The sequence below is a fragment of the Monodon monoceros genome, unplaced genomic scaffold, assembly GCF_005190385.1.
Source record: "Monodon monoceros isolate NGI ecotype Baffin Bay Population unplaced genomic scaffold, NGI_Narwhal_1 Super_Scaffold_9, whole genome shotgun sequence".
Classification (NCBI taxonomy): Eukaryota; Metazoa; Chordata; class Mammalia; order Artiodactyla; family Monodontidae; genus Monodon; species Monodon monoceros.
This window is the reverse complement of record NW_021703786.1, coordinates 38554311-38568601: the sequence shown is the minus strand read 5'-3', so window position 1 is coordinate 38568601 and position 14291 is coordinate 38554311. Positions and strand designations below refer to the sequence as shown.

Here is a 14291-nt window from a genome sequence, read left to right as displayed (position 1 = left end):
TGATGTGCTGGAGGAGGTCGCCCAGGCCGTGTCCCTGCTTGGGCCCTACCTGGACTCTTGGTCAGCCTGGCCCCTGTCCCTCAGGACAGCAGGCACTGACTTGTCCGTTCATTTGTCAGAAGCATCTGCTGGAAGCCTGCCATGAACCAGGCGCTGTCTAAGCACTGGGCACACAGCCAAGGAAACAGAAACCTGCCCTCGTGGCGCTGACATTCTGGGGGGCGGGGACTGGCAACAAACAAGGAGAGTGAGTGAAAGATACAACCGGTGAGATGGCGTGAGTGCTGGCATTGAAATAGCGCAGGGACGCGGCATCGAGACTCGGGTATACAGCACCGAACAGGGCCTGGGTGAGGTGCCCTGGAAGTGACACAGGGGCCGAGAGTTGCAGGAGGGGAGGGAGGGAGGCCTGGGGGAGGCACAGCGGTCCGGATGTGATGGAGGAACAGCAAGGCCAGGGTGACCGAGTGCAGTGAGGGGCGAAGACGGGGGGTGGGGCAGAGGTCAGGGGTGAGGACTTGGCCACGGCTGTGGCAGAGAAGGGATGGAATTGGACCTCCTTGGTCTTCACAGGATCCCTCTCGCTGCCACAGGAAGGACGGATGGCAGGGGCTGAGGGCAAAAGCGGTGGCTGTCGTGGGAGCTACCGTGGCGGTCCGGGCGAGCGACACTGGGGCCTGGGCCAGGCTGGGGCAGTGCGGTGGACAGAGTGCTGGGATGCTGGTATATTTTGCAGGTGGAGCCTGCGGGCAGCTCACGAGTACCTGCACGGTTTCCTTACTGAAGCAGGCGGGAGAGTGGAGGCGGCCAGTGGAGGTGAGGAAGGCCGTGGGTGGAGCTCTGCACGTGGTGATCTCGGACGTCCGCCGTCCAGGGCGTTGGCGGGACTCGCACGGCTGTCAGGGAGTCAGCGGCGTCTGGGTGGTGCTGAGGCCACAGTTCAGCAGGATGGCACCAGGGGCTGGGTGCACGTGGAGGACAGGCCCTATGGGTGAGCCTGGGGCTGCTCTGTTTGGCACCAAGCCGGCCCCAGAGACCAGAAGGGTGGTGTGGGCAGGCCCTGCTGTCGGCTGTCACCCAGGCCACCTCCCGAGAGCAGAGGGGAGCCGCGGCCTGGAATAACGATGTCGGTCATAACAATGATAAGAGCAGCTTATTCTCCGCAGGCCCTGTGCCTGGCTCTCTGTTTGTCTCATGAAGGCTCCCGTTGGCCCCAGGAGTGGAGGGTGCCCTAGTGCCCACACTTACAGCTGAGGAGCCCAGGGCAGAGGCTGCATCCAGGACAGGAATGGGACCGACCCAGAGTTCCGAGCCACCCCTCACAACCCCTAGGCTCCTTCTCCGAGCAACGTGGGCGCTCCTATGGCTGGGCTGGCCGCTCTGAGCTTCAGTCTCTTCATCTGGACAGTGGGCTTCGGAGCCCAAAGATGCCTGCCTGAGGTTCGCTGCAGCCCGGTGAGTCGCTGGCCAGCGTCCAGTGCTGGCCTCCCAGCTGTTCTCCTGGCAAACCACAGGCCACCGAGGACCCCCAGTGTGGGCAGGCAGAGGTGTGGCTCCAGGCGGTGTCCCTGGGCCCCCCCCCCGTCCTCACTTTCCTCAAATGTCACGTGGAGCGGGGGGGTGGGGTTGCACCCTGCAGTCTCTAAGGGGAGCCCCCTTCTCTGGCTGGTTCAGGGTCCCGCCTCCCTCTTGGGGTCCCTGGCCTCTGCTGCAGGTACAGAGCAGGTATCAGGGAACAAGTCTCTCACTCATTCATGTGTCACCTGCCACATGCCAGGCACCGTGCTGGGCTCCAGGGGGCCACAGAGTCGAGCAGAACCAGGCATGGCTTCCGCCCCCACTCAGCTCCCAGTGTCAGGGGGACATGGATGTTAAGCGAAAAGCCACACCAACAAGGGGGGAGCTACAGCCGTGGGAAGAGCTGTGAAGGCCAGGCCACGACACAGGTGGGCGGACGCTGCATGGGGAGGCCAGGGGGTTCCCTGAGTTTCTGACCCTGAGCCAAGATCTGAGGGATGAGGGAGCTAATCAGATGGAAGAGGGAACAGTGTTGGGGCAGAGGGAAGAGTATGTGCAAAGGCCAGGTGGTGAGAGAGGTGGAGTGACGTGGGGCATGTGGAGTGGCAAGTGGCCAGAATGGGAGCTGGGGTGGGACTGTGGTCTCCATCTCTATGGCAGCAGTGAACGTGGCAGGGCTTTGAGCTGTCAGGGATGCTGCGAGCAGGTCTGGAAATAAAAGTAACCAACACTGCCAAGCTTTCCGACGTGCCGGGCTCAGGGCCAAATGCTCTCCCCCAGGATCTCACTAGATCCTCACAGTGTGTAAGGTGGAAGCTGCCGTTCCTGCTGTGTAGATGAAGCGTCTATAAAACAGGTCTCAGGGAGGTTAGGTCACTGAGCGAAGGGCCCACAGCGAGGACCCGACTGCCTGGCTCCAGGGCATCCTGCGCTCACCTGCGGCCTCACGCTGCTCCTTGCGTGGCCGTCCTGGACAAAAGCTTTTGGGCCACTGTGTGGAGGATGGGGCGCGGAGGACAGTGGCTGTGCCGGGGTCAGCTGTGGCGGGGGACACGCTCAAGTCAAGTGGGCAGCCCCAGAGAGGGTTGTGTGGGGCCTTCGGGGCTGGCCCGGTGCCTGAGGCCAGGTGGGAGTTGTGGGAAGATGACAAGTTTGGTCTGAGACGCAGAGGGTTTTGGGGTGACCGTGGGCCGTCCAGGTGGAGAGTTGGGGAGGCAGTTTAGCCCTGCAGGTCGGGGGTGACAGGGTCAAGGCTGTCTAGGAGAGGGACAGAGCGAGAAGGGGGGACCCCAACTCTGGCCTTAAGGACTGTGTGCCAAGGAGGCGGGGAGGGGCTGCCAAGGAGGGGCCCAGGGGAACGAGGTTAGAAACCTCGCAGCTCCGCAGCGGGTGGCATGTGGCCTCGGCAGGAGCTGTCCTGGCAGCACGCTGGGGAAGCTGAGGGCAGAGGGCGGACATGGGGAAGCCAGGCCGTGACTGGTGGGGGGGAGGGGGTGGCCACAGGGAATGATGCATCCGGGAGGAGTGTGTTTTCAGTGGGGAAGGCCCAGCAAGAAGGCGGCCGTCTGCACACCAAGGAGTGAGGCCTCGGGGCACCTCGATCTCTGACTTCCAGCCTTCAGAACCGTGAGAACATCTTGTCCATTGTTTAAGCCACCAGCCTGGGTACTTTGTTATGGTGGCCCCGGCTAGGCCCAGGAGGATGAGTCACACAGACCCACTGGCAAATCCTCAGGACAGACCCAGGAGAGAGCATGCGAGAGGAGTGAAGGCCCTGAGGTGGCCTCTCCATTGTGGAGGGAGGGGTGGCAGCAGACGGGTGCGGGGCGTTGGGAGTTTTCCAGCTGGGGCTCAAGGGGGCAGGGCCGTTTCAGAGGCTGTCAGTGGCACAGGGAGACACCCACCCTGGGTGGGGTAAGCATCCCCCGGGGGCCGGGCCAGGTGGGATCTTGAGGAGGACAAATGAGCTTAGGGATTTCTGCCAAAGAAGGTTTCTGAAATGAGGAAGCGGGGAGTCTAAGCTGGAGAGGAAGGGACACAGGGACGAACACGGGGACGTGGATGGACATCCGTGTCCTGAGCCCTTTGGCACCCGAGTCTCGTAAAGCTGCAGGCCAGGCGCCCTGGGAGCACAGCCCTGCAGCCAGGGCAGAGGGACGTGTGGGTACTGCTGACCTTCATAAAGACAGGCCGTTTGAGCAGAAGGGACCTCGGGTCACCCTGGCCAGAGCCTCCCTGCACAGAAGGCCCAGGAGGATGAGTGATGGCAATAGGGGGCGCCTGGGACAGGGGCTGACCCTTGGGGTGCACCTTGGTGGTGTGGGGCAGGGACTTTTGGGAGGTGTTGGGGGGCTTCACCAGCCCGAGGGATGCCTTCCCCAGCACGAGGCGCTGCGAGAGACCAGTTCATGCCGACCTACCCTCGCGCAGGCTGGACAGCCTAACCATGCTGACCACAGATCCAAGAGGCCAAGGACCCATCACAGATGCACAGACTGCCCTGGAAACAAGCCCACCCACGGGAGAGACGTGGGGGCCCAGTGACCGGAGCCTCAGACCCTGCCCCGCCAAGCCCACACTGGCCAAGGAGGCCCAGACCTCTAGCCTTATCTCCATCCTTTCCCAGCCTGCTTGGGGGACACAACAGGCCTGGATCTGACGCCCTGTGAACCTGAGGCAGGAAGCGGCAATGACCATCGCCCAGGCAGAAACCCTCCCTTGGGACCTTGTGGCTAGGCCTTGTGGCAGGAGGTGGGGCCAAGGTAAGCAGCCCACCGTCGCCGAGAGGAGGACGGCGCTGGGCATCGATCATGTCATTTTACAGATGAAGAAGCCGAGGCGGAGACAGACCTCACGGTGAGGGAGCAAGGCCACAGGTCAGCCACCACCCCCTCCCCCTTCCCCCTTCCGCCTGGGGGTGCTAGTCGGAGACCCCAGGGGTCCAGGGCCGGGTCACCTTACCTGGGTCCAGTGGCCTGCTCCCTGCCCGCATGCCGCCCGACGGGGGTCCTTCGGCCGGGCCCCAGGAATGCGGCTGCCAGTGGAGAAGCTGTGTCTGTATCACGGGCGGCAAGCCCAGCCCACCACGCTGCCCGCCTGGGGCTCCATGCATATTTAATAATGTCTATTATTCCTGTTTTGTCACCGGAAAGGAGCCTGAGCCGCTGACAGAGAAGCCAAGAACAGCCGGGAGAGCTGGGCAGTGGGCCTGCTCCACAGCCCAGCCCCCGGGGCTCTGCCCCACCTGCTGGCCCAGTGCCTCAGAAAACCTGTTGCCACCTGCCCCAAAGGCTGCAGGGCCGGGAGGAAGTCTTCTCATTGGATCAGCAGCCTCAACTGGGGTTCCAATCCCAGCTCTGCGCTCACAAGCCGTGTAGCCGAGGGCAAGTCACTGCCCCTGGAGCCCAGGCTGCTCGCAGGCCCGCACGGCGCCTCGCATCACTCCTCACAGAGGCCCCCCTGAACCCCAGGCCCAGGATCCGCACACTCACTGCTGCCCCCACCCAACCTGGCAACGAGTTCAGCAAACTCACAAGACCGTCCTTAGTGAACAGGCATTGTTTCCACTTTTTATTTCAGGAAGGAGAGCTGAGAGATTTGGGGGTGCAGGGTGGGGTGGTATTTAGAGAAAACGCAGAGCCCAGACTCCAAATCCGCCACCCCAGGTATCTGCACCGGGCTGGGTCCTGGGCTCTGTGCTGGGCAGGGGGTGCCCTGGGAGGGGGTGGCCCTTCTGGACTGGTCAGGCTGTGGAGGGCGTGAGCTGGGCCTTTAAAGCCCCAGATCTCTGGTTTCTATCACGGGGCAGCCCTGGGGTGGGGGGTGGATAGGGGGTTTTGTACTGGGCAGCCCCCTCCCTGAGAACCAGAAAAACCGGCAGGAGCTGAGGGGCCGCCAGGGACCCAAGTAGGCCCACGGCATCAAGCCAGCCATCTGCACTAGGCCCTAGCTGGGGACAGGTGGGCAGCTTGCTCATTCTGCACTGGAAGGGGCGGGGAGGGGGGGGGGAGAAGGCGCAGGCCCAGGGACCCAAATAGGACCCCTTCGAGTCCAGTCTCATGGGAAACACCGCCAGCCCAGCCCAGCCCCAACCTCGTCCTAAGGCCCCAGCATGCTGTCCACCATCTGCCCATTGAAGAAATTTCTGCAAGCAGCAGAGACATGAGAGACCCCTTCCTGGGGTGCATTTGTATTTCCCCACTTTAGGCTCTGGTGAGACCCACTGGGGGCGGGGGCGGGGGCAGGGCCACTACTTCTTCACGATCTGGATGACGTCCTCGTGCTCCATGGTGTGGGTCAGGCCCACCCGCTGCGGGCTGTACTTGGTGCTGGTGCCCTGAGTGGGGAGCGGGACGGGGGACCACATCAGCCTCTGTACCCACCCGGCCGAAGCTGACAGTGTCACTGGAAGGGGGTGGAGGTGCAGATGGGGGGTCTAGAGTGGGGGTCCCAGCGCCAGCAGACCCCGCAGCCTCTGACAGCAGGACTCCCAGCGGTCCACCCGGCCCGGATCCCAAAGCGGGAGGGCCGTGTCTGGTCTGGGTCAGCATGCAAGCCACACACCCCGCAGAGCAGGACTGACGGACACCCCAGTCCCCATGCGGAAGGACAGGAGCTCCTGCCTGACCCTGAGGCTGCCCCGGGCGACCCTGCCCGCCTCCCGCCCAAGACTCACCCACACCAGCGCGTACTTGAACTGGCTGGCGAGTGACCGGTGGATGCGGTGGCACTGGGGGACGGGAGAGAGACGGATGGTGAGCCCGGGCTGCGCCCAGAAGCAGCTGGGCCCAGGGCAGGTGCTCTAGCGGTCCCCACGCAGCCTTGTGCTCACAGCTGCTCTGGCGCTCCCACTTCCTGCCTCTATGGGGCCGTGGCCACTGAAGGACCTGGGCCCGCCCACCCACCCTGCTGGAAAGGCAGCCCTGACAGGTGCTCTGGCAGATGGATGAGGGCTGTCAGGGTCCCCACCGGGCCTGCCACTCTCACCTCCTGCCACCCTGACCCGGAACCTCCCACATAACACATCACCCCCAGCCCAGGATGGCCCACGTCCTGTAGCACTCCCGAGTAGGGACAAAGGTCACAGGAACCCAGCGCTGTTAGGAGGCCCGAAGGGAAGAACTTGGAGGGCAGCCAGCTCTTCCGCCCGAGAATGTGGCCCCCTGGCTGCACGGGCTGGGCAGGCGCGGTGGAGGCGGCCGGGGTGAGGACAGTGCGACGTCGCCTGTCCTCCACGTGCCCACAGCCTCACAGGCCCTGGGCAGAGACCAAATGCCTGAGCCCAGACATCAGGCCTACAGGAACGTTTCCGGGGGGCCATCCTGATCTGGGCCTCCTCTGGGTGACCAAGGATGCGTGGCCACAGCAGAGGACACTGCCGGCAGGGACGAGCACAGACACACACCCGTCCTGACACTCGCTGTTTTCTAGACCAAAAGACGAAATCTGACGGTCCAGGTCAGCTCTGGCCTGCAAATGCGCTTGCCCCTGAACGACAGAACTAGACCTGCCTGACAAGCTCAGGGTCATACGGTTGCAGGGTCGTCCCGGGACCCTGGGTGCCCTCGAGGCAGATGGGGAGGGTGCCCTCCAGTTTGCTGCAGGTCCCATCGTGCCCTGGCATCCCTGACACCAAAGTCAGTAGGCGCTGTTTCCCACTGAGCCTGCTCCACGGCTCTCCCTGGAGACAAGCGTTCCTATGCAGTTGTGTCTCTAGCAATGAGGGAGGATGGAAGGCCGCCCAAGGTCACCTTTTTTCTTTTTTAAATTTTTCAGCTGCACCGCACAGCATGTGGGATTCAGTCCCCCGACCAGGGATTGAACCTGCGCCCCCCCTGCAGTGTAAGCGCAGAGTCTTAACCACTGGACCACCAGGGAAGTCTCCTAAGGTCATCCTTTTTAATACTGTTTGTGGATGGGAGACCCTTGAAGCCCACAGTGCCTCTCACCCCTGATGGCCCTGCCAGGTCCTTTCTGCCCCTGGGGCTTATGGCCCGTGATCCTGTGCAGGCAAGGCTCTTGTCAGCTCCACTAGGTGGACTGCAAAGGCCCCAGGGGCTCCGTTACCGCCAGATGAGGTTACCCCTCAATGTTAGTATGTGGGCGCCAGGGTGCAATCCCATGTCTGACTGGCTTCTCTACTTTGGGTCTGTGGTCAGCACCCAGGCAGGCCTGTGTGCACAGCATGGCACCTGTGATAGGTGAGTATCCAGGAGGGGCTGAGGCCCTGCAAGGCAGGCCTCGCTGGGACAAGATCCAGGCTCTGGAACCAAGGCCCCCGCAGGCCCCTCCCCACCTTCTAGCACCTGCTGCCTTCGACCCTGCAACCCTCCGTGCCAGCTGGCAGCCAACGGCCCACAGTCCATGTTCGCTCCTGCCTCGGGCCTTTGCACCTGCCGCCCCACTGCCTGGAAGAGCCTTTTGCTCCTGGCCTCTCCAGCTTTCCTGCCAGGTGTGGCGGAAGCCCCACATCCTGAGAGGGCCTGAGAGGGCCAGGGCATGTGCCAACGTGCCGCCGGCCACCCTCCACTGCACTCCCCTCGGTGTGGGACTGTTTAGCTGCAGGATTGGGTGGCTGGCATCTGTTGACCCCAAAGGACCCCAGTTCCGGCAGGAACCGGGGCTACTCGGCTGGACACTGACGCTCACTAGTGTGTTGGGTGCACTGAGCCCCCGAGGGCGGAGCCGATGGGGCGCGTGGAGGGGCGGGCTGCGCGGGGGGCTGAGTGGAGGCAAGCATGGGGGAGACATGACTGGGAACGCACAACCCAGAATCGTCCTGGGCGGCAGCTCTACTGACCGAACGCCTGAATGGCCCCGAGGACCCCGCAGCCCTGGTGGGACAGGATGGTGACAACCGCTTCCCAGGCATCTTCCCCGCAGCGGGCAGCAAGCCGAGTGCCTTACCTGCTGGACCCCATTCCACGCCGCCCCCTAACTGCAGCTGGGTGGCAGGACACGCGTCCAAGCACCCAATTGCAAGGCGGCGGCTGAGGGCCGGGAAGACGTCAGGCAGGGCCCCGGGCGATGGGCAGAGCTCCCCCCACCCCGGCCTGGACAGGTCTCCTCAACTCACCACGTGCTCCACAGAGGCCCCTTTCCGGAGGATGATGGCGTCCGTGAAGTCCGGCCTCTCTGCACAGACAGGCGGGGCAGGGCGGGAAGTCAGCAGAGTCAGGGCCCACTGCCACGCAGCCCCCCTCCGCAGGAAACGGAGGCCCTTCCAGTCTCCGGCTTTGGCCTGCGCTTCCACCACTCCCGGGCACACCCTCGCTAAGAGCCCCGAACAGACTTCTACAGCCGTGACTCAACACAGAAAATCAAACTACACCCCAGTCCAGGGAGCAACCTCCTGCAAACCCATCAGCCACAAGAGCCCCGGCCGAGGGGACCCGCAGGAGAACCCGGGCTGGACCGGCTCCGGCCGGGCAGCCCCACCTCCCTCTGCAGACACGGCCAAGGTCGACGCAAACTGCCCAAGCTCGACCGCTAGGCCGTGGGATGTGAGGCGTATGCACAGGGGCTGGGACGTTGGGGAGGCCCCTGTGTGCCCAGTGCCCTAAAGCCTTGACGTAGCGTCTGTCACGGCTTGGGGAGCCACTGCTGGTGGTGTCTATCCCATCCCCACATCCCCCTCAAGGCCAGCAGCCCCAGAACTCGGCATTCTTTGCCACAAGGGCTGAGGCCGAGGCCTCTGACAGGCTGCGGTAGAGGGTGGTGCCGGCTCTGAGATGGGAGAAAGCTGTCGTGTAGAGACGGCTGGGCCGGGGCTCTGGGCGCCGCGCGCAGACCGGGCGGCCCGGGCGAGGGGGAGGCCCTGACTCACGGCCTCTCTTCTTGGTGTAGATGCAGGTCAGCGCCAGGTGCTCCCAGAGCGTCTCCAGCAGGTAGTCCAGGTTCAGCTTCATGCCGCAGCTGCCGGGAGGAAGCGGCCGGTCAGAGCATCCAGGGCTCCCGGCACCCAGGCCAGTGCGGCCCAGCTGGCGCCCATGGGGCAGCACAACCGCAGGCCTAACGGCGCTTCAGCTGCCAACATCTCTTGTCACTGTCACGCTCACGCCCAGCACAGCCTGCCGTCTCTCCGGGGCCCTGTGGAGGGCACAGGGCACCTGTGGCAGCTGGGGTGGCCAGAGGCAGAGGGTGACAATGCAGAGCCCACCCCCCGAGCGGCCCAGAGCTGCCCGGCAGGGGTTTCAGCGATGCGGTGACCCCTGGCTTGGTCCTTTGCCGCTGTACTGCCCTGAGCGGGGACCCGCCCTCCCCTGCGATGCACGTGAGCAGGTACAGGGGTGGCCTGCAGGGCCCTGAGGACGGGGCCCGGACGCAGCAGCAGGAGGGGAGCTGAGCTGTCCTGTGGGAAGGACACCCGCTCTCTGCTGCTCTTCGTGGCCGCTAGGGACGCCCGGGAAGCAGTCCTCGCGTGGGCCCAGGAGCCCCCTCCTCCCCAGTCCCCAAGGTCCCGCTCCCCAAAAGCCAAGCGCCACCGTGACGCTGCAGAGCACCTGGGTGGAGCTGGGGAGCCAGCAGGGTGGGCACAAAGCCAGGCTGCCCCGACAGAGGGCCCCACAGCCATGGCGAGCCAGAGTGCAGGCGGCTCCCAGGACCCGCCCCTCAGAGAAGCCCCCACCTGAGGACTTCAGTCCCTTCTCCCCGCCCGGCGGAGGGGACAGAAGCCACATCTTCCAGGGCCTCAGGAGCAGCGGGCTACAGCCTGGCTCTCTGGGGGTCTGCAGTTAACTGCTAAGCCACGAAGCCGCTAGCCACTCTCACTCCCAGGCCTTGGCGGATGAAGTCCTTCTGTTTTCTTAACCAGAGCTTACCCCGTCACCCACCTGGCCCAGACAGGTTAGGGGGGACTCGGCCACGGTCGCCAGCAGCTACCGGGATGGCCTCCTCTACCCCGGGGCGCACAGAGGCCTGACAGATGGACTCCCACTCAGAGAGGGCGGCCGCAAGCCTCACCTAATGACCACGCTGTCAGGTTTCCGGGCCAGGCGGTCCACTTCCTCCATTGAGATCTGGTCGATTTTGTTATAAACCTGGGGTTGGAAAGCGGGAGGGGGTGTTGGGGAATGAGAGAGGAAGAAAGCAGTGTGGCAACAGGGCTCCACCCGCTGACTCAAGGATGGGGAGAGGCTGAAGGGGCCTGAGGCCCCCGGCCCCCCAGAGAGGCTGCGCTGGCACTCTGGGGTCAAGCCCGAGGTCCTGCAGGACTGAAGCAGCCCCTGGGGTGAGGGCTCCCCTTCCACGTGGCTGCCCCGGGGGCTGGGACCACTTACATACAAGCAGGGCATGTACACGCGGTTGCCCATGATCACGTCTATAAACTCGTCCGGGGAGCAGTCTTCTCGGAAGAGCACCTCTGCGTTGAAGATCTCTGAGGGGCTAGGGTTAAGGGCAACCTGTGCGCAAGCAGCGCCCCCCCCCCGCACCCCCACTGCCAGCAGGGCCCGAAACAGCCGATCGCGAGAGACGCTGCCAAGAGGGACTGTAAGGTTATCTGCTTCCACGGTTTTACATGATTTTAACGTTTGGGGAGCTCCCTCACTTTTCTCAAGGAAGCATGTGTAAGGGGTTCCATATTTTAAATCTTTGCTGTTACAACAGAAGAAACGACGCCCTTGCCAGGATCGCCAAGGCAGCCAGTTCCAGAGCCCAGAGCACTGGTCCCGCTCCCACTACGACGTGAGCTGCCCCCTGCGGCCGCCCTGCCTCCGCTCCAACCACTGCCCCCAGCCTGGCCCCCCCCGCCCCCTGGGGTCGCCCCGAGGCCTCCGCAGCCCAGGAGGCCCTGTCCCTTGCCATCTCGTCTTCCTTCCACACGTGACCAGCCTTGTACCCTGCAAGGAGCCAGGGGTGCACGGCTACGGCCCGGCCAGCCTGAAGCTTGGGGAGCGTGAGGCAAAGAGGACAGAAGTGCCTCATGTGAGGTGGCTGCAGCTTTCCTGCGGCTTGGACGGAGCTGGGTGATGTGGGCAGTCTGCGTCACCCGGGCCTCCGCTGCCCGAGGGCCCACGGCCCCCCTCTCGCACCTTTCGGGAAGGATGCTGTACTCGTGCAGGATCAGCTGCACCAGCTTCTCTGAGCACTGGGTCAGCGTGACCGTCGAGTTGAAGGAGATGCCGCCTCCTTTCTTGGGCTGGAGGAGGGGGGGTGATGCTGACAGAGCGGCAGCCGCAGCCCGCACCTCTCACCCTGTGGGCCGCAGCTGGTCCCACCCCCTTGCCGAGGCCTCACCTTGAAGTAGATGTTGGGCTTGTGCTTGTTGAGGCGGATGCCGACCGACCCCAGCTCTTTCTCCAGCAGGGACCTGGTGGAGCCCCCGTGGCCTTCACAGGTGCCCGGGGCAGGCCGTGCAGCCCCCACCCTCCACGGCCGGCCCCCCCGCACCCGCCACCAGCCGCCGAACGTCCCCTCCCAGCAACCAAAGGCGCTGAGGACGAGCCCCAGACCCTCGGGCCGGTCCGAGGGGAGATCGCCTGCTGTGCCCTCAGCCGCAGGCCAGGGCATGAGCAAGGCTCTGCTGTTTGCGGCCGGGCTCCTGGCAGACGCTGGGCAGCAATGGGGCACCCAGGCCCCCGCAGGCAGGAGCCAGAGCCAGGGTGGCACGGCACAGCCCCATCCTCCAGACGCAAGCCTCTCGGGGAGGCTGCCCCAGGCCGCCTGCACTGGGTGTAGCCGTGGACAGTCCTGCCACTGCTCCCACATGGCAGAGCACCAAGCACCCCGGAACCACCCACCACGAGCTCAGGGACACACGGGCGGTAGCCGCAGTGTCCTGTTCCCCCCGCAGGGCCTTCCCAGGCGTGTCAGCCTGCCCCATCCCAACTGCGGACCTCTGCACCTCTCCCTTGGTGGCGTCCAGCATCATGATGACGACGTCGGCTGTGCGTGCCACGGCGATCACCTGCCGGCCACGGCCCTTCCCTGGTCAGGAGGGAGGAACGTGGTTACACAGTGACATGGGCAGGACCATGGGACGCCCCCAGCCCATGGCACAGACTCCTGCCCCTTACAGACCCGCACGGACTCTGCCGTGTGCCACCCCCAGGCTGGCACTTCTCTTGAGCCCTGTCTTACTCATGGAAATGTGTTTTAGGAGCAACCCCGACACCAGCGCCTGGGGAGGAGAGGCGCCCCCCGCTGCCCCCCACCCCCACCCCGCTCTGTGGGCCGAGCTGGGTGATCCTCCACCAGCTGCTCACTCAGCCTGCAGAGCCACACTGGGCAGTCGCTGTTATCTACCTGGTCCAGACACGAGAAAACCGAGGCCTGGCTTAGAAACACTCAACCACTTGCCCAAGACCACAAAGCTACGTGGTTCCAGGATGTGACGAGTCTGCCCCTCTCAGAACGAGGGTTACGGAGAGGAAGCAGCAGAAGGCACAGGGAGGGGCTGTGGAGCCGTCACCAAGGTCAGACCCTGCCATCGGACAGCCAGAGAAGGTAGGCACCAGGCCAAGGTCACACAGCCACTTGGGGACTGGGGTCACAGCAGGGGACCCGGTGGTCTCCAAGGGCCTCCTGACTACAGCGGGTGAGCCTCCCCCGTGGGGGCCAGGCCTCCTCCTGCTGGCTGGGATGGCAGGTTCCTGGGGGACCACCATCGCTCCCCACGCCAATCCAAGTAGGCAGGACCTCGCCCTGATGAGGGCGGTGGGCACGGGACCCCCAGGAGGAGGCTCCAACTCCAGTCCCGCACTGCACAGGTGCATGGTCGTTTAGGGCAGACGCTCAGCCATCCGTCCCCACGCTCCTCCCGGCCGTGAGAAGGAAATGACGACACTCGCTCAGTCACGGGGGTGTCAGAGGATTAAGCGAGCCAACGGTCCGCACGGAGCTGGCACCTGGCAAGGGAGGGACGACCCCAGCGGGCAGCCACCTGCCACCAAAGCCGAGGGCGTGTCCCATCTCAGAGAACAGGGCTCCGGGGCTAGGGCTCCACTGCCGTGCGCCCATCCCTGGCGGGGTCCACCACACACTGGACGTGGGAACCAAAGCTGCCTGGTGAGCTGTGCGACCCTGGGCAAGTCACCCACCTCCTGGGCCTCAGTCCCCTCAGCTCTGAGGCCAGAGTCCCTCGGGAACAGAGCACTGGGCCCGGGGAGGGGCTGTGAGCCCAACCCTCCCGTCAACCATCCACAGGCGCCCACAGGGGGGCCTGGGCTCCACCCCGCCCCCACCACCTGCTCCCCCTCCCACCTTGTGCTGCGCCTTCGATGATCCCAGGAAGGTCCAGGAGCTGGATGTTGGCGCCTTTGTACTAGGATGCAGGAAAGGAGGTAAGGCGGGGCCAGCGGGCTGTGAAGGGGCCTCCTGGGCCAAGTGTGAGCCGCGGCCCCACCCCAGCCAGCCTGGCGCGGACCATGTCCCGCGAGCCGAGGGGCCGCCTGGAGAGCGGGGTTTTTTATAAGCCCCCAGCAGCCACTGCTGGTGGTAACAGCTCTTCACAAGGAAACCACCTCACGGTGGGAGGCCCAAGGCCACAGAACCCCAGTTGCCCAAGGCTCCAAAGCTTCTCAGGGAACAGGAGCCAGCCAGCCAGCCACGGGTGACCCGAGCCGGGGTGGTACAGGGCAGCGGGTCACAGAGGGGCACCGGGGAGAGCTGTGCATGCTGGCAGACTCTCGGAACCAGCCAGGATTGCAGGACAGGCCAGGCGTCTCTGGGGTCCCGGCAGCCCCAGCCCCCAGCGGTGTCTGTGCTTGAGGGCAGAGCAGCTCAGCCCAGAGCCTCCCCCGGCACATGACACACACACACACACACACACACAC

General features: G+C 64.6%; 1 protein-coding gene across 2 annotated transcripts in view; it reads right to left on the bottom strand.

Annotated features, from left to right (window-relative positions):
- Window positions 1–4858: 4858 nt before the first annotated feature.
- The window catches only part of DRG2 (developmentally regulated GTP binding protein 2), a 15011-nt gene continuing 5578 nt past the window's right edge, over window positions 4859–14291 (bottom strand). Inside the window, exons 4-13 of one of the 2 annotated variants that reach the window (XM_029211061.1) lie at window positions 13720–13780; window positions 12354–12444; window positions 11755–11827; window positions 11566–11656; window positions 10797–10894; window positions 10480–10556; window positions 9344–9432; window positions 8594–8652; window positions 6210–6247; window positions 4859–5854 (exon numbers count right to left, since the gene is read on the bottom strand). In XM_029211061.1, the coding sequence (XP_029066894.1) occupies window positions 5815–5854; window positions 6210–6247; window positions 8594–8652; window positions 9344–9432; window positions 10480–10556; window positions 10797–10894; window positions 11566–11656; window positions 11755–11827; window positions 12354–12444; window positions 13720–13780 (717 nt within the window). In that variant the 3' untranslated portion in view covers window positions 4859–5814. Of the gene's footprint in view, window positions 5855–6193; window positions 6248–8593; window positions 8653–9343; window positions 9433–10479; window positions 10557–10796; window positions 10895–11565; window positions 11657–11754; window positions 11828–12353; window positions 12445–13719; window positions 13781–14291 lie in introns of both variants that reach the window. The other variant, XM_029211060.1, reaches the window with a different exon arrangement.